At 42.8% G+C, this 25694-nt stretch overlaps 1 protein-coding gene and 1 long non-coding RNA gene across 5 annotated transcripts in view; both read left to right on the top strand.

Moving 5' to 3' along the window:
- Positions 1-1625: 1625 nt before the first annotated feature.
- Positions 1626-6477, top strand: LOC130166745 (uncharacterized). The gene is made up of 4 exons (XR_008827197.1): positions 1626-1749; positions 2629-2845; positions 5070-5120; positions 5573-6477. It is a non-coding gene; the product is annotated as an uncharacterized LOC130166745 (long non-coding RNA).
- Positions 6478-7661: 1184 nt separating this feature from the next.
- The window catches only part of slit2 (slit homolog 2 (Drosophila)), a 93787-nt gene continuing 75754 nt past the window's right edge, over positions 7662-25694 (top strand). Inside the window, exons 1-5 of one of the 4 annotated variants that reach the window (XM_056371617.1) lie at positions 7668-8385; positions 8487-8697; positions 9626-9697; positions 11589-11660; positions 19405-19476. In XM_056371617.1, coding sequence (XP_056227592.1) covers positions 8489-8697; positions 9626-9697; positions 11589-11660; positions 19405-19476 — 425 coding nt within the window. In that variant the 5' untranslated portion in view covers positions 7668-8385; positions 8487-8488. Of the gene's footprint in view, positions 8698-9625; positions 9698-11588; positions 11661-19404; positions 19477-25694 lie in introns of all 4 variants that reach the window. The other 3 variants (XM_056371619.1, XM_056371618.1, XM_056371616.1) reach the window with 3 other exon arrangements.

Below are 25694 nucleotides of genomic sequence, written 5' to 3'. Positions count from 1 at the left end.
AACAGCCCCGTCCTATAAAGCTCCATCTGCAACAAGACTCCTGCTCTTGTCGTGGAATCATATACTGTGTCAGTATTTAATACCCATTTCTTCAACACAGCTTACAAGCTTCTATAACTCATTCACTTACCTCTCCTGTTATAGTACTGCCCGGGACTTTCTTATCAAGCTGGAGCCTCATTTCATGGTGTTTGTGATATACAGCACTCTAACTGTGTCTAGCTTTGGTTAGTTCTGTCTTTGTTCCGTGGCAGTTTAGTTAGCATGAACAAATCCTCGGATAAATTCTTAGATCGTGCAGTGTGTGATGAAAAGATGACATCTCAAGCATGGACATTGTTGCTGAAGTAATGTGTATGTGCGTGTGTCTAAGTCTGTGTGAGTGTGTGTCTAGGGACGTGTGTGAATATGTATGTGTGTGTGTCAGAGAAAGCAGTGTTTTATGGGTCCAGTTATTAACTCCATGTGGCTTTTCAATGATTCAGCATGCTGGAAAAACTATGAAGGAAAGGAGAGAAGAGAAGTAAAGAGAATGATTTTAGACTTTTCTTTATTCTTTTCTCTGATTCAGATCACTGGAAAAACAGCGACAGACAAAAAACAGAAGAGAAAAGAAGGAATATCCACTGTTCTTCTGTAATCTCCTCTGTCTGCTTCTACTTGCTCACTGTCACCTAGACTACATCTTTCCCAATTTGGCGAGACAAGGGATATATGGGATATATTCTATTTCTCTCTTAATCTCAATTTGGGTTCAGCGATGGGTTCAGACAGATGTTTAATCTGTTGTCACAACAATGCCCCTCAACAAGCCAGCTCCGCACAACGCACAATTAGTTTCACACACATGTTTATCTTGTACTTATGGGCTATTTTAGGATAATGGCAGTTGAGTTGTTTTGGTTCACTTCCATGGAAAAGCCACAGTCAGAGTAGCTGCGCTTAAACACACAAACATTGTGGGGTAATTGTGTAAAAGGATTAGAATGGCTGAGACTCTATTGTTGCGCCATGAGGGGAAATATGCAAGACTATCATGTCTGGTTGGAAACCTTCTTCTGCCATTGCTAAACACACATTCAAATGAACTAACTTACCTGCTTCAACACAGACACAGGTACAAACGTTTTCATTCTTATTCTTATTGACATTTAGTCTTTTTTCAATTGTGATAGAGTCAGGAAAAGCAAGCACACAGATATTGTGACAAGTTAAAAGAGTAACACACTAATGGTCTGTCACAATTTTAAAAAGACAACAACTTCATGGTCTGTAATAAGATAAAAATTCTGTGATGAGGTTAAAAAGATGTTTGTCATGAGAAACAATTCAGAAGATATATCGAAAATGTCTTTAATAACATTAGAGACTCATACTCTGTTAAAAAGGCTTAAAATGCCCAAAATGTGTTTTATTGATTGATTCCATTGTTATTGTTAAAAGTTAAGATATAATTAGTATTATTGGTGATCTACAAAGTGGTCTTAATCTGCTAGTCTGGGATCGATTGCTTTTGGCTCCACCCACATTCCAAGCGGAAATTGCGGTAATTTCCTCATTGGAGTAAACGCCCATTGTCATTTGTTCCCGTTTCTCAGGTATGTTGCCGGTGTTTTATACTGGTTAAGTGGTCGCACATTTTCTTGTACAAGTCAAAGTGTCGCGAGAATGTGCATGAAACGTTTTGATGAAGCTAGAGTAACATTTTGCAGAATAAAGTGTGTGTGTGAGCAAACCCCATCTTGTTAGGTAAGTTCAACCAGAGTGCTTCTGCCGTTTTTTGAATTCATATTTTATTTTACATACGTGTTGGTATATTGAGTAATTTCTACACGTTTGGTGAGAGTTGCTGAGCAGTAGCTATGTGCTGTTAACAAGAAACACTAGAGAAAATGAGAATTATGTCTCAGAAAAATACTCTGTGCTGTTGTAACTTAAATGAGGGTATGTAGGCTACTCTAGACTTCTGAAACCAACCTGTTGTGCAGATGTGTGTGTGTGTAAATTTGATTGTTAATTCATTTCATTCATTTTGGTGTTTCTGTTGCAAGTAGAGGCTCACCACAATAAATTTCAGTAAATGAAGTCTTGTCGGGCCCAATACAAATGCCTTACAGTTAGAGAAAGTGAAGACAACAAGTGGGTTTGAGGTATGGCTGCAGCTCAGCTGATAAAGCAGGCAGCCTGTTCATTGTTGGGGGAGTTGTGGGTTCAATCCCCAACTTTCCACATGTTGAAGTGATCTTCGGCAAAACACTTGAGCCCATTTAAGTTCCGCTTTTTGTGTATGTAGGAGGGGAGGAAATGTATAGTAAGTTCCCTTAGACAACATCTGAGGGAATGAATCTAACAAAGTTACAACAATTTTTGTATTTTACCAAGATCAACAATCCAGCAATCACTCTCACATTACACAATGTTTTTTCAGGCGTGTTGAGGTGAGGGTGTGAGCAGAGCAACAACATAAATGTCTTTGAAAATAAAGACTGTCCAAAAATGTGCACCATTATACCCATTTGAACAAGTCCTGTATTTCTTATTGCCCCACCTTCAACGAAAACACTCTTAATATGTGTCTTCTAATGACCTATTGCACCTTTGCACTATGTCTGTCTCTTTGTCTTTCAGATTCACATGTAATGATGAATGATATCCCTTCTCACACACAACAACAAAACAGACACAGACCTGACATGTGAAACCAGACACACCTTTCTCCAGCAGCAGAGGAATGGAGAGTTTCCAACATACCAGTGCTTCATGAGATCCTATTCACTTCCTCGGGATCTCCCGGGGCCACAGAGGTTGTGTGTGTGAGGCAGACAACAGTCCCATCACAACAAAGGTAACCAGCCACTCACACACCTCAGGGCCTCAATCCAGTTTCAATATACTTCATGTACAGATCACATCGGCACGAAACTGGCAGCTGGGAGTGAATGGAATCCGAGACAGGAGGAGGAGTTTTTGTTTTTTTAATGTTTTGTGTGTTTTGGTGTGTGTGTGTGTGTGTGTGTGTGTGTGTGTGTGTGTGTGTGTGTGTGTGTGTGTGTCAGTGCAGCTGTGTAACCAGCCTCTGTGTTGACAGTGCCAGTCCAAACACAAACATCATTGGTTTTTAATGATGTGATTATCAGGCAACACACACACACACACACACACACACACACACACACACACACAACACACACACACACATGATTTGATTCATGTAGTTAATTAATACATATGTGTTATAAACTGTTTGAAATTCTGTCTGTCTCTCTGTGTGTCCGTCTGCTGCCCTGTGTGAACTTGTGTCTATGCATAAATAATGAATACGAGCAAGATAGATATCTGTGAGTGTGTGTGTGTGTGTGTGTGTGTGTGTGTGTGTGCGCGCGCGCGCGCGTGCGTGTGCATGTGTACAGTAGGACAAGCTCTGAGCAGCATGTGTCTCAGTAGCAGCTGTCCAGAGGCCAGGTGGCTGAACTGACCTCTACACACACACACACACACACACACACACACACACACACACACACACACCTTCAGCTTTACTGCATGGCCATAAACCAAAGATAACACAAACAGCTCCTAAATCAACAGGCTAGATTGAGCAGTACCAACATCACAGCCGACAGACAGATTCACTTCTCATTAGCAGCTCTGGAAACCTCCTAACCTGCCAAATCCAGCATCACTGGATGTTAAATGTTGTTGCTTGAGCTGGAATTTTAAGAATAAAGATGCTTAAAATTTGACTTCAGTATTACTGCATGCCTCCTCTTCTTTTGTGTGGGAACTTGCATTGTTTGTGGTGTGAAGCAATCATTCATTCTTCTGTGAGAATGTCACTAGGCGGAAGTCTTCATTTATATGAGGTATTAGTCATTTTATCCGATGTGGGATGGGCCATTTAATTAAAACTACACCTCAACTCATTCATTATTTGTACAATTGACAAAGACTACTCAGTCTAAAATGAAAAGAGATTGGATTTACTGCAGCTCGCCTGCTCACTGGTCCACATAACTGTTGTCATTGTTTCTGAGCTCCAGGTGAGCTTCACTTGTGATGGTCTGCTGTACAAAAGATAGTTTTAACACAAATTGTGAGCTTGACAGGAACTACCCACTTAAGTGAATCAGAGCTTTGGCTGGAGGATAACACTTTAAGAAAGAAGTATTACTATTAGTTGCCACTATTGGTGTAGGAGACTGTGGTAAAAAAGAGATGTTCTCCATTCTGCGCTTCTGAGAAATAAAAATCAAGTTTGTCAAGTTGCACCTGTATTCATTTACAATACCAATGTTATCCACCTTCCTGAGTTCAGTAAATAATAGATCTTTGTTCGTGGCATTTTCACATCATAAGTACAATGACTGGTAACAACTTCAAACACATGACACCAGATTCTCAGTTATCTTTACATAACTTTTAAACACTGTAAACAGTCACCAGCTGCTGTACTTATTTAGCATATTCTTCACTATCCTAATAGAAAAACAACTGTAATGCAGACACAGAGAGTGGGCTAATATATGATGCACACATCCTCTCCACTGTATGGCAGGCTGCACTTGTCGATATAGCCTTTGTGGCCATAGTGTCTTTATTCCTCTCTTGTATGTCCAATAGATTACTTTCATAATAACAGAAAATTCAAGGCTTGTTCTGCCTTAAATATGCTCTAAATGTGCTATGTTTTGTCACTGTTGGTACTGTCTATAACCTCTCTACAATGAGGCTCAACAGGACAGACATTTGTTTGTGTCTTTTTAGATCTCAATGTACCTAATTGCAATTTCACTTTTGTGGTTTTTATCTCCTTGTATAAACAATATCTTCCCCTGGATGTGGGATCCTTCCAGAGGGTTCTCTCTTCTCCTTTTTAACTTTCTGTTAGAAGGTGTGTTTTTTGTTTTGGTTGTTTTTTGAGACAAGGGTCTAACGACAAACAGAGTCGTGTGTTGTACAGATTATGACGCTCTTTGGGATAAATTTGTGAGTTTGGGCTCTGTACATGAAATGACTGGACTGCTTTTGGAATTGGAAAGAAATGACAAACTTTTTCTGATCACTTACAGAAGTGTAAACAGCTGGCAAACAAGATGCTGAGTCTGCACTTTCCAGGTCAGGTAAGAGTCAAATAAGCTTTGTCTGGGCTTTAGGTGTAATCCATAACCACTGAGGTGTGTGTGTGTGTGTGTGTGTGTGTGTGTGTGTGTGTGTGTGTGTGTGTGTGTGTGTGTGTGTGTGTGTGTGTGTGTGTGTGTGTGTGTGTGTGTGTGTGTGTGTGTTTGTGTGTGTGTTGTGTGTGTGTGTGTGTGTGTGTGTTTGTGTGTGTGTGTGTGTGTGTGTGTGTGTGTGTGTGTGTGTGTGTGTGTTTGTGTGTGCGTGTGTTTGTGTGTGTGTGTGTGTGTGTGTGTGTGTGTGTGTGTGTGTGTGTGTAAGGTGAGGGCAGGTCAGGTAAAGCGGTGTCTAAACAGGCCATGTGCCCTGAAGCCTCCTTGTATTGCAGGAGATAATGGTCACCCTCCATCTCCTCCCCTCTGCTTTCTTTCTTCTTTTCCCTGTCCCCTCACTTCAGCTATGATACACCACCATCAATGACCAGCCTCTGCCCTTCTCCTCCTTCTCCTCCCCGTCTGTCTCCTCCACATGTCTGCCTCCTCCCCTTTCTTAAGACATATTAGAATTCTGCCTTTACTTCATCCACCCCTCCTCACAAGAAAGAAGAGAAAAAGATGTCAAATTTGCTGTGGGATGTATTTCCTCACTCTCTAAGTCGACCGTATGTGTGTGAGGGACTGTGTGAGTGTGTGTTTGTGTGAGGGGTAGGATTGGAGATGCAGGGGAGAGGGGGAGTCAAACACACACATACACACACACACACATACACACACACACACACACAGCACACATCAGCATTACAATCACACACAGCTGTTTGTCTTCTGTCTTGGGAGCCAGAGAGGGATCAAGAGAGCGAGAGAGACGGAGAGGAAGACAGGCTTCACCACAGATTCGTCATCTCCTTGAGATATCGCTGACCCATAATGAAGTATCACTGAAATATTCCTGTAATGCTCATGTAGTCAAACGGTGTAGATCCAGTGAGGACTGGCATTTAGTGGCAAAGTTGCTTTATCCATTGAAGTCACTTTATTCATAAAATACATCTCACGCACACTGGGACATAAAATGCAAATAAATAAAAACAGCCTTTGAGGAGGGACCTAAAAGTTTCGATTGTGGAGGACGGCTGTACCACTATCTATATTCCACAGCATCAAGACCATAACAGAACTGTTTAAACTGTTCAAGGAGGCTTGAAGGCTCAACAGCTCTAAGATGCGAGATATAGGCAGCCCATTGAGTGTATATTACTTACATGTAATGATATCTATTTTAAAAAATATTCCATACTATTGCTTTTGCAAACAACTTTCTTTTAAAATACATTTGTCCTGTGCTTGTCAATCACAGGGGCGGCGACTGCACAAGCAATAAATGTTGAGTGGTGTTCCATTCTTTTTCATTTTAACATTAAATATCCGTCTATGTAAAATCTAGATTTCATAAATTACAGCAAGTACAAGCCATAATGAAACAACAGATACAAACAGTCACACAACTGACCTCTTGTTGGCCTGAAAAAATGACTAAAATACACTATTAGTAAATGTATATTGTGAATAACAATGTTATAGTCAGTATGCAGTTGGCCTACCTGTAGTAAATAGTTCTGGTATTGAATAATGATTAACTTATGTTGGGGATGTTTTCTTCTCCTCATGTTGTTATAGTAACTTATTAGTACTCATCGTATATTGTAGATGCAATCTGTGTGCTTTGCCTTCAGTCGTTGCTATTTTGTTCTGTTGCTTTTAACATTTATTGATCATCATCCAAAACAAGAGGAAGGAAGACTTATGAGCTCTGGAAAGTCTGCAGCATATACTACAATGTCTCCTCAGTAAACCTAATGCTTTAATTTCCGGCAACTCATAATTCTTAATTTATGAAGCTGCTGCCAACTGTAGCATTTGTTAATTGAAACTGAAAGAAAAATCTATTTATAACGATTACAGATAACTTCATTTGAGTTTTCAAATCCACTGCAGTTACTCTGGATATGAAAGTTGCAGAGGGCGATGTGATCCCATTAACAGCAAGTGTTTGTCCATCAGGAGACAGGTGTCCTTTAAATGCGTCCTTTAACTGAACACTGGAGACTATAACTGCAAAAAACAACGACAGGGGTATGTAATAAATGCAGCACTTCATTCTTTCTTCAGCCGTGGAAATTGAAGAATCAGATGGGGTCTCCGCTATTTTCCACACCAGATTTCAATAAGAAGCTCTGTCGCCTTCCTGAGGCCAGAGAAATAAGGCGTCAGGTGACCGGGACACTGCAGTGAGAATGAGAGTCCCCTTCCGAGACCAAACTGTTGCTGTTTGACAGACGGCCAGTTGGAAACCTGCTGCTACCTTGAGGGAAAACGCAGTGCGTGCGTGCGGGTGTGTGTGCGTGTGTGTGTCTGTGTGTGCGTGTGTGTGTGTGTGTGTGTGTGTGAGAAAGAGAGGGAGAGAGAAAGAAAGAGAGAGAGAGTTGCCTGGATAGACGCAGTAGCAGACGTGCCCGCTCCCGTCTGTCTCTCTCTCTCTCTCTCTCTCTCTCTCTCTCTCTCTCTCTCTCTCTCTCGCTCTCTCCCTCTCTTGCTCTCTCCCTCTCCCTCTCTCTCTCCCTATCACACACTCTCGGGAGCAGCGCTTTGACGCACCACGCAGAGTTGGATTATAGTATTGCGCGCTGGTCTTTCACGGGGCTTTTTTTTCCTGACTCACATTGCCTACACCCTTGCCACTGACCGGCAATTGATAAATGATCGGAATCAATAAATCTCCAACACGGTGACCTCTGCTGAGCTTTGGGGAAAACCGAGCGCAGCCGCTGCTTCCTCGCCGGACGCGTGTTGTGAATTAATAACCACCAAGACAGCCTCACCTGGAGTGTGTGTGCACGCACTAAAGTGTGTGTGAGAGAGTGTGTTTCTCTGGATCAGGTCAAGGATCGAAGTGCTTCACTGGCTTGGTTCCGCGCACTCACATTTACATTCACAGACACACAACACGCACCGGGGGGATTTGGGCACCGCATGCCGGGGACATGTGGAAGTTTGCGCCGCTGTAGCGCAACGAGAGAGCCGGTCCACCGCCTCGTCGACCTCCCCTCTCCCTGCCCAGGGGGACCAAACTCCCGGCTCACAGCCTCCACACATCGTAGCCCCTCTAAGAAGACCCAAATGTAAATTCAGAACGAGAAATTTCAGAAACGCACGTCTGAAAAAAGGGAGGACAGCGAGAAGGAGGACGGCATCCCGTTGCGTGCAGAGTTTGGTGAGCTCTTTCAGGGATTTCAGAGCTTTTTTTTTTTTTTTAACGCCCTTGTATTTTCCCAGTGTTTTTGTGGGTCTCATATTGGCCCCCACTTGCCGCAGTGATGGTGGGAGCTCCGAGCCCCGTTGGCCCTGGCCGCTCCCCGGCGACTGCACTAGGGCTGCTGGTGGCTGTTCTGGTCCTGGTCCTGTCCAGCGGAGCGGACGGCCAGCCCTGCCCGGCCCAGTGTTCCTGCACCGGTACTACAGTGGACTGTCACGGCCAAGGGCTCCGCAGCGTGCCTAGGAACATACCCCGCAACACAGAGAGACTGTAAGTACCGAGGGGTGAAAGCCCCTAAAGCGCAGTTTGGATTTTATCTGCGCAACCCAGGTGTCCCAACAATCTGGACACCTTTCACAAGGAAAATCACTAGAATATGACCTATTTCTGTGTGTGTGAATAATGCTGAGTAACAACTGTGCACTAACCTGATCCTACTTAAGGTGTTTTTGATAAAGCTGTGATTCTCTGGAGGGGTTTAAAGAGTTTACGGCAATTTCATCACACTGTCTGGTGTTTGATATCGCCAGCAGTGTTTTTTATGATCTTATACTGTTCCTAAAATTGTAATTACAACTCTAGATGTTACATTTGTACATTTCATCCTCCTAAACTGAATGCTGACAGCATATTAAGAGGGTTTTTTTTTCCATGGGGACCGCATCTTAACAGCACAGAGCTTTACATTTGAACTAACATGTCAAAAAAAAAAACAACAACTACACTTTAGGCTCACGCTGCTTTCACCTAAATAAAACTGATAATAAAAAAACCCACTAGATTTGTAATTGCTTGAGATGTGAGGACATGTTAGTGCTGATCGCGGAGCTGAAGTTAGGGGCACTGCTGTGGTTGTGTTGGTGGTTTCGCACTGTTGCATTAGCACAGCCTCCGTAGACCACATCGGTTTGTCTGGAGACCAGCAAGTTAATCAAAAACGGATTTGCACAAGTGGCTTTGAGTTTTAAAAAGAAAAGGTCGTATTTTATTAGGCAAAGACCCCTTCATGAAATTAAAATTTACCCGGTATAGCGCAACAGCAGCAGCTCAAATGACAAATTCTGCATTGGCCCCGCCACATCAAGTTTCAACAAAAAAAAATCTGTTCAGCAGACCTGCTCACCTGCTTTGTCCTTGTTTTATTACCATATCAATCTCATGTACTGACATTGTCTTTTTTGCCCATTTCTCCATCTAGGGATCTGAATGCAAACAACCTCACTAAAATCACCAAGACGGATTTTGCAGGACTGAGGCATCTGCGAGTGTTGTAAGTGGCTTTTTATCTGTTTTATTTTCTCCTTTCTTTTCTCTCCTCATTTAAGCGAAAATAAAAATACTCTCACGTACAGCTCTGACAAGCAGCACCTTGCATTTCCTCCCCCCACCCCACCCCACCCCACCCCACCCCCTAAAGTAAAAAAAAAAAACACTATACAACACACACTGCTTTAACTGTTTCCTGGCTGTTCGGCATCAGGCCCATCCAGCCCTGGAGCTGCCGCAGCACTGCAGCGTCTAGTCGTGGGAAGCGGTGGATCCATCGAGCCTGTATGTGTGTCTAAACAGAAAAGCAGTGGCACCTGTTAATGCTGTCGTGTTAATCTGCCAGTGGAAGTGTCAGGAGGGGCTTATTTTAACCACAGGGCCCCGGGGCCCATGTGCTGGAGTGATTAACGCGCTGGCGAGGAAGTGATGGAGGGCAAAGAGGGAAAGAGATAGCGGTCATTAGGTGTAACCGCTGCGGGAGGAATGCAGCTGGGAAGGAGGGAAGGGTGGAAGGAAAGGAAAAGAGAGAGTCAAGTAGGAACAGGTTTCTCACCTGGGATGAATCCAGGTAAAGAGTTCGCCTGCACCAACACTGGGACAGGGATAGCCTGTCATGTGTGTGTGTGTGTGTGTGTGTGTGTGTGTGTGTGTGTGTGTGTGTGTGTGTGTGTGTGTGTGTGTGTGTGTGTGTGTGTGCTGTTCAGCAGCTAAAAGTGAATGGCAGGGAATACACATTGTTGGAATTCCTCCAGAGATTATGTCCTTAATTGTGTGTGCGTGTGTTTGCGTGCGTGCGTGCGTGTGTGTGTTTATGCATGTGTGTGCTCCAGTCTTCACGCTGTTTCCTGTGTGTTCACGTCTACCCGAGTGCACTCACACACACGCGCGAACATTTTCAATTAGAGATGCGACAAGTAGTCGATTAGTCGATTTGAAAACAACAACAACAAACGAATCCCCGGTTCCTGCAGCTCCATTGTGAGGATATACTGCTTATTTTCATCATACATGAGATTCAGTGAAACACCTTTGGGTTTCATACTGTTGGCTGGTCGGAACAAGCATTTTGAAGACATAACTATGGGCACAGGGGAATTGTGAAGCCCATCTAGCACCATTTTTGACATTTCAAAAAAAAAAATCATCAGATCAGTCAGTAATGAAAATTATTGTACGCTGCAGCCCTAATTTTGATGTCTCAGCCAGTTATATCAGCTTGTATGTGTGTGTACCTTCCTGTTTATCATGAGCTCACACCACACAGTGTGTGTGTGTGTGTGTGTGTGTGTGTGTGTGTGTGTGTGTGTGTGTGTGTGTTTGTGTGGCCGCTTGGCTTGGTCAGCACACTGCTCCTGGTGGAGTTGTGCTAGTGTAAGTGAATGAGTAGTCACAGCTATGTGGTTAGATAGAGAATAAATTGGATGATAGATGAGTCGCTGTCCAACTGATGGGCCAGTTTTAAAGTCAATTCTGGGGCTCTATCGACCCGCTGCTGATTGTCTCTCTCTCTCTCTCTCTCTCTTGCTGTTTCAACAGTCTATCACTTTCCATCTCCACCAATCTGTTTCTTCTTCTTTTTTTCACAGCCACTGTCACCTATCTTCTCCATCTCTCCCCCCCTCCTCTCCTCTCCTCTCCCATCTCTTTGCCTCTCTTGTGTCCTATCTCACTCTCCTTCACCTTCTCTTCCTCTCCTCTCTCTTATCTGTGGCCCCATCCAGCCATCTTTCTCCTTTTCTTTGGCCTCTCATGGTTTCATCGCACAAATCACTCTGTCAGTTCTCACGCTCTATGTGTCTCTCTATCACTCTCTCTTTTTTTTTTCACGCTCTTCTCTTTTTTTCTGTCCAGTCTTCCCATTCTCTCACTCTCTCCTGGTGTTTCTCTTTCAGGCAGCTAATGGAGAACAAAATTACCACAATCGAGAGAGGAGCCTTCCAGGACCTGAAGGAGCTGGAGAGACTGTGAGTAACTTTATTTTGTCGAAGCAGTCGTCATTTTATCACTTAACACATTTTCTCTATTTGGAATATTTCAGGATGCCTCTCCTCAAAAGCATCCATACACAAAAATGTGCCAAGCAGACGCAGATTTTCGTTTTCACATAGGTGCATGCACTTTGAAATACACAGACGGGTGACGAATGAGCGAGTGACGAGAACCAACATAAAGCATCTTAATAATGTAATGGTAGCTCTACTGGAGGGATGAACACGCTTCTTCCAAAAGATATATGATGAAGGTAGAGAGCGCCCTTCAAAGGCCCCGACACTCTGTGCGGTAACAGCGATGTTGCAGGTGCATTGCATGTCACGCCACGTGAGATGGGTTTAATAAAATCTTGGTTGCAATCTGCGTCAGACAGTATGATATCAATTTTGAGCATGTCAGATTGTGCTTTGAAGACCTGGTGAATTGTGACACCGCATGTAGTGATGAACAGTGCTGGCGGAGATATGTCATCCATTTGTGCTCTTGTGTTTTAAAAAGCAGCAGAACTGAAACAAGCTCAGGTCATTGTTCCTTTTTTTTTTTTTTGTAATATTATTAAAAGATGAAGTTAACAATGTTGTATCGACCAGCGTAGACATGAGTTGCAGCCTTGGGCACATTGAGGGAATTAAATCCTAAATTTCTGTGCTGCCAGAGTTTTGACGCAGGCTATCTTTAGCTGCCAAATCTTTAAATCAGCCATGGGTGGATATGTCTAAAGTGTCATCTAGGACTCACTGTTTTGGATTGAGGACAAAAAAGAAAAGAAAAAAAGAAATCACCCCATTTCTTTCATCATTGTCCAACATTTGTCTTGGACTGCCTGAAGTTGTACAAAAAAAAGACCTGAACACATCTGTCCAAAGTTTCCTACAAGTTATTGCATCATTTTCAAACTCAATCCGTTCTGTGACCCCTCGTGCCTTCTGTTGAAGCATTTATTATGTTTCTGCACTCAATTAGTCAGACTTTTCCTTTAATTTGTCACCACTCTATGTCTCCATAATCATTGAACCTGACTGTCAGGATGTGAAGCTCTGTCCAAGAGAAAAATTTTAAGATTGAGTCACAGGGCATCGACTGAGGAGCGGCCCGAGGTTGTTACGGCGCTGGCCTGGAATCGCTGGTATTCAGCATCCAACCCTAAGGCAGTTATGGCATAATTAAGTCTTGGTAGTCTGAGAGGCAGCAAGACAGAAGGGGGACGTGGACCCCTGACTGCTGATATGTCCATTGTGTCGACTGTCAGCTTCGGTTGATGTGTTAGCTGTCCATATATGTATGTGTGTTTGTGTGTTATGTGGCCTGACTGCCAGCCAGTGACACGCTGGAATGCAACAGACTGTGACCGAGTCTGAGGAGGTTTAGAGACAAGCTTTTAATTAAAGGCGTATAAAAGTCCTCGCTGCTTACACACACGTTGACATAAACACACAGACATACCTCCATTCTCCACCTGTGCACATACACAGATCTACATACAGTAGTAAATCAAATGAACGTAGTTCATCTTTTCGATAGCTGTTTTGGGTCATTTTCTCAGGAGTCTTCAGGATGAAAAGGATCGTGTCATGCCTGCCGCTGTCTGCTGCACTATAGCTGCTCTTTGTTGACAGCAAGAGCAGCTCTGTAGACCACTATAGGGAATCTGCTCGTGTTTCTCATGAAACCAATACTGGGTTCTGTCCAGCTAAGCAGTTCTGGGAATTCCTGCCCAGAGCTGTGGACAAAGAGGTCAATATTACTGCTTATCGTGCGGCTTTGACAGGAAACTTTGATACTTATTACCCTCTGTACAAAGAAATGGTGGCTTCAACACACACTTGCACTTATAATGTAGACCATTCAGTAAACAGCAATAGCAGATGAAGTCTTAGACATTTACTGTCAGACTACACATGCTTGTTTTGTCGTCTCTTTCGCTCTGTCTTGTCTCTGATGGCAACAAACACCTTTGACAGCAGCTAACTTTCTGACACAACGTGACTGTTTTCTGTTGTCCTCGCGAGGGTTTTCAACTGTAATTCAGCGTCTGTAGCGTGGCATGTTCACAAACACAAAGATGGAGTCAGTCATCAATGCCCCCCCCGCAGCCACCGAACAAAGGCACGTCTCCGGAGTCTGGAGTCTGGGGGCTCATTTCAAAGGCCTCGGTCCTCTGGGGGGGGGCTGGAAGGGGCCTGCTGGGCACCGCTGCCCAGAGGAGAGGGCCCTAAGCTGGGCTGACGGATCCACAGTGACTGCCCCCCACCGGGGTGGAAAACGGTTCCCCTTCTGATCCTGTTTTGCGACAGGCCCTGCAGGGCTGGGCAGGGCGGGGTCAGGTGTGGGGCAGTAGCTGGGGGGTATGGAGGAGGGGTAGGTGGCTGAAGGAGGTGTGGAGGAGATGGGCATGTCACAACACACACGTGCACATACGTAAACACATGCATGGGTATGGATACATTCATGCATGCGCATTTACTTACGCAAGGCTGCTCTGTCAGTACTGGTTTTATCTGGATTTTGCCCCCCTCACACCCTCTCACGCCTTCTGTCTTTCTTTCATTCATACTTCAGCCTATCCTCATGTTTTTCTTCCATACCCACCCATCTCGTTCTCTCTCTCTCTGTTGTCCTGTGCTTATAGGAATGTCACACATTCTTCGCCTTCTCCCTGTGGGTGCAGAACAGGAAAGAGGAGATCCTGATCCTCTTATCCTTCTCTCACATTTGACTGGTTTATAGCCTCTATCCAATTCCATCTCTGTGAGATTAAAGGAGATAACAGGCACAGAGATGCAGAGAGAAACAAAACAGTAATTACAGGTATAGAGAGAATGATTTCAAAGAACAGCAGTGAGATAAAGCCTTAGATAATTAGCCTGTAATTGAATGATTACAATGTCAAAGATAATTTCAATGGCAATGAATAATTGTAAAAGTGATTACAGGTAGTGAGATGTGTCTATCAAGAGTGATTACAAACTAGATAATGAATTCTCAAACCAAGTGATTATGTTGTAATATATGTGGACAATCTGAATAGCAAAAGATAATTGTAGCACTGATCCCAGATAGCAGGATATGGATTTCAAAGAAAAGCCCTGGATTAGTATTAGATGATTAGTTCTAAAGCCTGTGAGTGATAACATTGTTCTCACTGATCATTTCAGGGCAAAGTTTCAATTTTTTTTCTTTTCATTTTTATTGAGCAGCAGAGCTTGAAATTATCTGCACTGTGAAGACACACAAAAAACCAATTTCACCACAGCAGTTCTGTCTAAAAAGTCATTTGTGATGGATTTCACCAGGTCCCTGCCTGTCTGTGCTGCGCTCTGCACCAGCCAACATTTGTTATGTTTGTTGGTAAACACCAGTTAGCTCAAAGTTTGGAGGTGAAGCTCTCCAAGACTGATGAATTTGAATGATTTTTGGTGATAGCAAAGGAATTTACAGGTCAGGCGAGAAGACTGGATTCCTTCATGACTGTGTTTTAGGGCAGAGATGTTATCTGTCATTAGTGTTTAAATAACAAATCAGATTAGAGTGTGTAAACCTTTGGTGGATGATGGGCTTTTGTTCACTTTAGATACAGTGAACCAAGTACATGAGCTGTAGATACACACACACACACACATACACACACAGTTATAACTATTGTAACAATAACAGCGTTGTGTATGTGTATGTATGTACACATATATATATATGTATATATATATATATATATATATGTGTGTGTGTGTGTGTGTGTGTGTGTGTGTGTGTGTGTGTGTGACAGATTGTTAGTGAAAAATGTGTATTATGGCAGCAGTTGCATCAGTGGAGTAATAATTGGTTTCTGAGGTGGTTTGTTATTTCCTTTCCAGCCAGAGCCTGCGAGCCTGTAGTACTACACATCTACGAGGCTCTTGGGTGTTAGGACTGTGTGTGTCTGTCTTTTATATTTGTGTGGTTATGCATGTGTGTATGTACAAAGATTTGGCACACTTTACGTGTTTGTGGAAATGTGTGTGTTTGTGTGTGTGTGTGTGTGTGTGTGTGTGTGTGTTTAAGTGTGTGTGTGTGCGCGCGCGTGTGTGTGTGTTTACAGTGCGGTTTGTGGCCCTCTAGCATCTGTTTATGACTGCAGGGATTATCACCACGTTGCAGTGTGACATTAGCTTGGTGGAGTAACTCTCACACCTCGGACCACTGGCGACTCAGTCTTCATTCACTTTCAGCCAGACTTTGACTAATGAGACACGACTGTGGAAGTACTCTGAGGCTGTTCACAATACACACACACACACACACACACACACACACACACACACACACACACACACACACGTAAGGCTTTGAATGCTACATTCCTTCAGAATCAAACCACTAAAGCACTACAGATGACTGAAGATTATTTGAAGAAGCAGTCAATAACACCAGAGGTTTTCAGTAAATGTACAAAGACATCTTTAACACTGAATCTTCACACTGAACTGACGATTTGCTCCAGGCCACTGTCAGTTAAGTCACTGCTGATGTAGAGCTAAGCTGTAACATACATTTTATCAATGTGTTAAAATCTTTCTGAAAGAACACAAAAGCCACAGAAAGTATCAGGATTTGATTATTCTCTTGCAGCTACTGTATCTGGCTGATGAGCTATCACCCTTATCAACATTTGCTGCATAGGTCCTGTGTTGGACGGAGCAGAATGAACCAGGAAAAGACTGAATGTACTCCTGAACTGAACACAGAATCAGCTGCACTAAATTTTACTGCACTATGAATGTTAATGCGTTGAAGATGTTTTCTTGCAATCAAACAGAAGTTGTGTTGTATCCATGAGGTCTAGCCAATGCAGGCATTCCTGCATTTCTTCACACGTTACCACCACCTGTTGATAACTGGAAGAGTGTGAAACCGTTGCATCAGTCACATGCATGAGCAAACAACACAGGAGCCCACGCATAAAAACATTGCTCCATAGCTTTACCTTTAACTTGTTGCTATGATTACTTACTGTAGCTCGGAAAAATTCAAACAAACTACATAGTCAGTCACTGCGAACCTTTGAACTGAACCGAACAAAGCAATTTAAATCACCAAAGTAATTCACAGTTTCCACCTCTACTTCACACAAATATACTCAAAGCTTACATGAGGTGTTGATAGTTGTGTGGTGTCTATCACAGTGAGTTGAGACACTCATAAAAATGATGCAGCTTTATATTTTAAGTTTAATAAATCAACATTTCTGCACATCTGCTCTTCACATTATGTGAGAGCTAGAACTGAAACCATTACTTGATGGATCTGCAACAATTTTGATTGTCGATTATCTGTTTGTCCTTTGTCAAACCAAAATGCCAAACATTCTCTGGTTCCAGCTTTTCAAAAGACGACTGGTTTTGATTTTCTTTCTATTTTATGTAAATGGTAAATTAAGGATTTGGGATTTTTGACAGTCAGTAGAAAAAACAAACAGTTGATGTCACTGACGATGTAACCTTGGGCTCTGAGACGTTTTAGAGACTAAGAGATGAATTGCTTGAGCTGTAAAATAATCACTAGAGTTATAATAAAAATGAATAGTTGCAGCTCTAGTGGTTGCCAACAGGGTGAGAGATGGACTTAAATATTTCTGCCAAGGAAGGATCATGTCTTCACTCGTGTCTCTTTATTTGTCAGCAGGATCACGGAAAAAGTACTTAACAGATTTGCACCAAAGCTGGTGGAGGGATGGGGCATGGGCCAAGGAACAACCCATTGCATTTTGGGGCAGATCCGAATTTGAATTTCTGTCTCTGAAGTCTGGTGTATGGTATTTGACATTGGCCTCGGTGGTCTGCTCTCTCTGAGTGTCCCCCCAGTTGGATTTGAAGCTTCTCATCATGTACCGTATTACCGTGTACCCGTATTATTTGCAGAGCTGCTTATAATATTGATATTTCTTTATCAATCAGATGAGCTACAAAAGTAACAGGCATAAGAAATATATCTCAAAATAGCATTCGTTTATGACCTTTGTGATGCATGTGATCAAAACACAAAGGAATGCAGTGTGCAGGACAAGCCTAATTTGTTTGTAATTTCATTGCCTAATAAACCATCTCTCTTGGGTTACTTTGATTATAGATCTAAAACTAGCAATATATAATGGTTATGGTGATAATCAGATTTAAAGTGCATTTAAATGCAGAGGAACCAGACTGGTTTTGATCTTTACTTCATTTTCTCAGTCTCCTAGTCTGACAGCATTGCATCTATTTTAAGAGGATGAGATCATACCCCCTCTCTGTCCTCCTTCCTCCTCCCCACCTCCAGCACCAGTGCATGCACTCTCCCAGGGGAGGTCTAGCCCACTAACGGGTGCTCATGGCTGGGCAGGACCCGCAGGGGGAGTGGACCTCTCCGCGGGACCACGTGGGGCTCTTAGCCGCCTGAGCCGGCGTTAACGGAAGAGGAGTGAATTATTCAGAGACATCATTTCTGCGGGATGTTAAATATTTAAGTGGCCTCTGATGTAACTGTGGAGTGTGAATGTGTGTGCATGTGCGCAAGCGCGTTCATATACTTGTGCACTTGTGGGTGGAAGATGGACACAGAGGGGTTGACGTTATTTAAGGAGAGTCCACCGTGGTGTATAGTGCAGCAAAGAGAGGTGAAAGACGGAAGAAAGTCATTGAGAGAATTAAAGAGAGGCGTTTGGAGTTTTGAATGGAGTTGGTGACATTTTTGAGTGTTTTGTTTGTGGTGTTTCTGGGATTGATTAATGTGTTTATATGTGTAAATCATACAGGAAGTGTCAGGGCTTTCGCATGTTTCTTATTAGTCTGACGTCACTCCTCTACTGTTTTTCCTTTCTTCTTCCCTCTCTTCATCATTCGTCTCCTGTAGCAGCCAGCACAGCAACGTTGTGGTGCCTGTCAATGTGTGTGTGTGTGTGTGTGTGTGTGTGTGTGTGTGTGTGTGTGTGTCAGGGTTAAACTGTTTCAGCAGCCTGTCTCTCATTGTGTCACTCAGTTGCCTCACTCTCTGACTCACATCAAGGCACAACCACACACACACCAACACATACCGGCACACAAACCTCTTCACTCCACTCAACCAGGGTTAAATGATCGCACCCAGATTATTAAACTCACCCGAGTTCTCTCAACTCCTCTGTTTGTGTGTGTGTGTGTGCGCGTGTGTGTGTGTGTGTGTGATGACGGGTTGTTGTGAGTTCTTCCCCTGTGAGGGCCTTGTTTACTCAGTGGGGTCCTTTTCACACATTCGGTAGCCCGGCCAGACTGCCTGTTTGTTTTTCCCACATCGTCTCCTCTCCTCCGCCTTTGTGGTTAAAAAAAAAAAAAAAAAGTCCCCCCCTTCCCTTCATCCGAACCCCTTCTCTCGTCTTTCTCCCCGCCTTCCCTTCGTCCTTCTCGAGTTCACTGTTTGTCTGGCAGCCATGTTGTACCCCTTAAATCAAGGGTAACCTGGAGTCTGTTTTTTTTTTTCGAGAATCCGTCCATGAACATGTGTGTGTTTTTGAAAGTGTCTCCATCAATCTCCCAATTCTTTCATACTTCCTCTAACTAAACTGAATTGCATTAAAATCAAAATAACATAACATAATTTGATATGTTGATCAGGAAATACAAATCTAACTTTAAAAAGCTAATTATACACACATGTAACCGCTTTACCCATACTGGCTGGAAGGGGCTAGGTAGAGTTTATTCTCTAATTTATGCTGTGTTTTTCCAGGCGCCTGAATCGGAATAATCTGGCAGTCTTTCCTGAGCTGCTTTTCCTGGGAACGACGAAGCTTTACAGACTGTAAGTCCTGTTTTTATTTCTCTTTTCCTATCATCACTCAATTCCTCTGCATTGGTAACTGAAATATTTTAAATTTCTCTTGTGTATTGCTTAACGAGAGCACTGCGAAGAAGTCGTTCAGATGAATTGTTGGTGCACGCAACGGTGTGTTTGTGTGAACAGCGTATTGACTATGACTTCAAATGGCATGCTGAAATATGTTACAGACACTGTATCACGGAGGAAAGAATATCTGGTTTTCTCAGTGATGCAGCCGTGGTGTTTTACTTGGATGAAGGAGTGAGAGGAGTGAGTGAACAGATTTTACATGGCCCTCTCCATAGAAGCCAGTTCAGTAGCTAATGGAGATTAGCACTCCAACAGCTGCTGCCCACTGGGAGTGTGTGCGCGTGTGCGTTTGTGTGTGTGTGTATGTGAGTGTGTGAGAGGATGGAGAGGAGAAAGTGAGCACGACAGACCAAGGGAGGTATAAGCAGTGAAGCGTAGAAACAGGTCTCTCTTCTGAAGTTACGTTTTGTGTTTCACAGGCAAAAAATAGTTTTAGTTACAGAACATAAATGTTCCAGGTTGCATTGAAACCAACGAACCGCTGTTTGTTGTCGTCAAGCACCTTCCACTCTTCACTCTCAGCCCGGCCGTCTGTACTGTAAACCAAGCTGTGGATTTCCAGTACTGCAGGGCTGGGCTGCAACGCTGCTGAAACTGTGGGAACTAACTTCCCGTCATGGTTATTTGTGGTCTCAGGGAATAATTATGGTTCCATATATTTATATATGTGGCTGAATATATTTATCTAAAACAATATTGAAATGCTCAGATGATTCACAGAGTGTGTGAAAGTTGTTTATGTTCTGCGGCCGCTACGGTGGTTGGCTGGTCTTGACCTGTCGTGTCTGAGGGTGTGCGTCTGTCATGTGCGTATGTGTTTGAGTGAGTGTGTGCGTGTGTGAGTTTCTCAAGGCCAAGAGTTGGCATTTTGCTCAGCGTGTGGGCCGAGGTAAAAATACAACTCGGATATACTGCTCTCTGCTCAGCTGTCGCAGACAAGAGGCCTCTGTGTGTGTGTGTGTGTGTGTGTGTGTGTGTGTGTGTGTGTGTGTGTGTGTGTGTGTGTGTGTGTGTGTGTGTGTGTGTGTGTGTGTGTGTGTATTAGTGCATATATGTGTGCATGCTGATTGTGTGTGTATGTGCTCCAGCTCTTCAGGTGTGTGTGTTTAGGAGAAAGTCTGCTAATCACATACATGTTTCCAGTGAAATATAGTACAATATGAAATCCACAGTAGACAGAAAAAGAAACACAACTCTGGAAATTGCTAAATGATAATGCAAAAGGAAATTGCCAAGTTGGTGCCGTTGCAGCCACAAAACTACAAGCAGATTTTTCAGACGTATGGAAGTCATTCAGAATGAATGACAACCGTGAGGCTAAGCCAATATGATTTAGGGCTGTTTGGTCAATATTAAATTTTATGTCTCCTTCTACACCCCCTACAGTGCATTTGTATTTTTAGAAAACACAACAAGAAACCCTTGAGAACCTCTGAAGTGGAGTCCTGTTAAGTTTTATATTGAGGTCAGAAGATATGTGCGAACTGGACCGACTTTGGTTTGGTTTTTGCGACAGTACTGCTATAAATGAACACTTGCTCAACCTGCTATTATGAAAATTATGTTTTCACTTTTTTGGGGCTTGGAAAATGTGTATATGCGTGTGAGCATGTGCTGTATGTGTTCAACCTTTGCTCAGTATGGTGGTTTAGGGTTTTGAAGGTTGAATTAAACTGGGCTGAGGTCAGGTGTGAGACATGCCATAGATTTTCAAAGAGACATACTTTCTGCCTGAATTATGGCTACCTGCACATTTTTTATTTTGAAGTGTGAAGTGTGACATTTACTCCAGAGACTGGGGATGCATCCATGCCGTGTTAAGTTTAGTGTTAAGTGTACACTTAGTTTACGTTTTGGATGTGGAAAATGTCATTGTGTTCAGTCGTATGTTTTAAAGTGGGTGTTAACCAGAACCACAAGCTTTTAGTTTAGTTTAGCTCGATGTAGTTTGTTCAACATGAGAATGAGACAGAGTTGCCTGAAGTCCAGGTCAAGTCTCGAGTCTCTAATGTTTGTAATGCGCATTCTGTCATCTGCTGCATGCCATCCGCTCCGCTCAGAGCACTGCATTACCATATCTGAGGAATTCAAAGTGTGTACTGCATTATCATCACTTCTTTATCTATAAAGTTACGTATGATAATAGGGGAGGGAATGACATTCATGTTAATGCACAAAAAACATAAAAAAAAACTAAAAAAAAAACTAAACAACATACACCAGGGAAGGAGCAGGAATAAAAATCGACCCTGGACTTTGAACCATGATCCATCTGGAGACACCATCGCATAAACTACAGCCTGTGTCACACTGTAGAAGAATCATGTAGTAAACAGAGGATAAATGAATTATGATGATTTGTCGAACAATAGAACAATACGTGAAATAGAACAATTTGCACATTAAACCTTTGTTGTTTTTTTTTACTTTCTTTATTTTGTTTAATTAGAATTCAGACTGGACAGTACAGCAGTCAATACAACACCAGATATGTTTAAATTTCAGCTTTGACATGTACACTACTTTCTGCCAATAATCCCACAATGCATTGCGTTTTGTAGATGAAAAAAATTACCCTCCTGTTACTCTACACCTGTGAGCGATGATGCAATGTGGTGATGACTCATAAGTGTCTGAAATCTGGATTAAACGCTCACTAGAGAGTGAATTATTTAGTGTCTATTATAAAGGGAGTAGTGAATGAGCGAAGAAGGGACTGATCTCGGACACAGCTCGAGACTTATTTATATTCTGGTCCTTGATGTAAAGATTTCAAAGATGCAGGAGATCAGGCGACATCATGCTGCCTCCTCAAGGTCAGTCATCCGTAGCCTTAACAAAGTGCTTTAACTTGTCTAAACATAACCGCAAGAAAGTTGAATGTTTTTTTAGATGCATTCAAATGATAATTTTTCCTCACTATGCTGATTAAAAAAAAGTATAATATGAGCAGCATTAACTGTATTTCCTACAAAATACATTTGCTCATTCAAGTTAGTTGTACATGAATAGAATTCCCATCTGACAGAAATGGTGTTTGGGTCGAAACACATCACATAGATACGTGATACAAAAACACAACAGAGAGAGCAGTAAGTGTGAGTTCCTATAAAACCCTTGTGTCCTCGTCATCTTTCCCATTTAAAACACCTGCGTCTGCACCCCTCCACCCCTCCACCCCACATCTCCCACATTTCACACACACACACACACACACAGACACACACACACACACTCACACTCACTCACTCAGCTTCCCCCAACACCCCAGGGCCCAGACTCTATTAGGTTACGTAGACACACACATCTGGAGACACCATGTGGTGGGCATATCCCCAAAAACTATCTCTCTCTGTGTGTGTCTGTCTCTTAACACACACACACACACACACACACACACACACACACACACACACACACACACACACACACACACACACACACACAGACGGGCCTCCTGTTTCCCTTGGTTCTTTTGTTGATCACCGTATCCACACCATAGTAATACTGAGGACCACAGCTGTGACTGTTTGCTCCGAGACAGAGACGGGAGACAGAAAAAGAGACGAGGAGAGCAGCGAGACACTTTGAACAATGGATCAAACAGAGACAGTTCATTAGAAAGACTCTGTAAAACAAGATGGGCTAGTAAAACCTCACTGCACTGGGCAACAACCAAGAGTTCCCCCGTCCAAGCAAATCACAAGTTTGGACCCTGAGATCAGAACACACACACACACACACACACACACACACACACACACACACACACTCACACCTTTAGTAGTATGTCATTCGGATGGTGTGTGAAAAAAGCGATGTGGTGTGAAGCTGAGCCTGGTGTCTTCTGATGTGCACTGATTTTCCTCCCCTCCCCACTTTCTTCTCTTGTTGCAATTAGTGATCATGAATCTTAAAACAATCAAATAAAGTATACAGGGGCGTCGTGTAGCGTAGTGGTTTAAGCAGGCGCCCCATGTGTAGAGGCTACAGTCCTCGCTGCAGTCGGCCCCGGTTCGAATCCCGCATCGGACGGCCTTTCACTGCATGTCATTCCCCCTCTCTCTGCCTCCCCGTTTCCTGTCACTCTCCACTGTGCTGTCCATTAAAGGCATAAAAGCCCAAAAAAATATACTAAAAAAAAAAAAAAAATAATAAAGTATACAACTGGAATTGACCAAATTTTCCTCAGCAACAAGGAGAGGAGGGTTATCGCTCACCTTGATTTCAGAGCTATGAAGATGAAAGACCAGGTTAGAAATCAGGCAAATTATTCCCGTTTAACTTACTTGAATACTTAGTGTTGCTGGTAGGTTGTATGTCACGTATTTGGCCTATATATTTTATTTCAAAACTACTTTATTTTCTATCTAGCACTGTACAGTATTTGCACACTGCATAACCTTTGTGTTTTGCTAAAGGTGCTACACAAATACATTTGTCTTGCCTGCTCTCCTCTCTTCTCCTCTGCCAGTTCTCTCTCTCTTTTTCTACTCTCACTCTCCCTCCCTCTCTCTCCTCCCCTTTGCTGGACAGAAATCAGTAGTGAGATGAAAGAGGAAGAGATGAAAGAGGGGTTGATGAAGGGATGGGGTGATGGGAGGATAAGAGAATGGGTCACCGCTTCCACAGCTGAAAAGTCTGGTTATGCTTCAGTATGAGGCTAGATTGATGGGACAGTGTATGTGTGTGTGTGTGTATGTGTGTGTGTTTTTTGCTGCTTGGCCTCTTCTGGCCAACGTCCCTCAGATCAGCTCACCAAGTCACCATTTCATAGTGTATCTTTTGGTGTTGCGTATCATAAAAACCTTTTTTTTTTTTTTTTACTTGTTTTGGACTTGTACTTAAAAACAGGTGGATGGAAATAGAGAGACGAGAGAAAACAGAGACTGTGTTTGTGTGAGAGAGAGAACGAGAGAGGAAGAGAAGTTCAGGGAAATTTACTTGTATCTCAATCCTTCAGCATCATCATTCCTCTGAAAAAGAGAGTCAACATTATTGATTCAGAGCAGAAAGATGACTAAACATCAGGTCTCTCTCTCTCTCTCTCACTCACACACACACACACACACACACACACACACACACACACAGTAAACCAGAGTTAAAGTGGTATGGGGTTTGAATTAAGGAGTTGATGAGACTACATTTTGGGTGTGTGTGTTTATGTGTGCGTAATAGTCTCTAATCCTCTGCTAAACGGTGCCCTGATGAGGCTTTACCAGGCGGCATTGTTGCTTAGCAGCCTCGAAGGATGTGTCTTTGTCTTCTGTGAGAGCTTAACCTCGCTACACACACACACACACACACACACACTCTCTCTCTCTCTCTTACACACACACACACATACCACCTCGGCCGAGATGACAGGCTCGGCACAATAGTCACAAGAGCGCAGGCGTCTTTCAGTAGATCTGGGCTTTCCCAGCATGTCGACAGTTGACTAACACAGAGGGAGGAGGACGAGGAGGAGAAAGGAACAGGAAGAGGGAGGTCAAAGGTAGTGAAAATGAAATTTTCTCTGAGTAAATAATGTTTTTTAATTAAGACGGAGAGCGTTCTGCGTTTTAGTTGCCACAGTGACGATGACCTCTGGGTCCCAAAGAGGTCAAAGGTGAAGAATGTTTCAGTCAGGAGATCTAAGCAGGAGATGATTTATCAATGAAAGGAGGGGGAAATCTCCTCCCTCTCAATAACAAACATCATGACAAATTAAACTTCTCCTTATGGGAAGTAACAGCTTTTTATCCTCAGAAGAGATTTGCCGGGAGTTTATTTAATTCTAAAATTAAACAACTTTATGATGAGACCAACATGGTTCGGCTTTACAACAATTCACAAAGAAAAGAAGAAAAATATGAAAGATAAATGAATAAAACATAAAAGAGAACTCATATCGCATACTCACAATGATTAAGTGAGCAGCTGGTGGGGTATTCACATAAACAATATGCAGCCATGAAGGACTGTAGATCATAGTCATGAGGTTGTAAACAGAGTGTCAAAGTTCATTCTTGACCTCAGAAAATAGTACAGAATTATCTTTGTGGTAATGGTCACTAAACTAAGGTAAAGTAAAAACTAAACTAAACTAAGCAGACAGAGAGGTC

This window comes from Seriola aureovittata, chromosome 3, assembly GCF_021018895.1.
Source record: "Seriola aureovittata isolate HTS-2021-v1 ecotype China chromosome 3, ASM2101889v1, whole genome shotgun sequence".
In the NCBI taxonomy this organism is placed as follows: Eukaryota; Metazoa; Chordata; class Actinopteri; order Carangiformes; family Carangidae; genus Seriola; species Seriola aureovittata.
The sequence above is the reverse complement of the archived record's forward strand: the minus strand, read 5'-3'. Positions and strand labels throughout refer to the sequence as shown.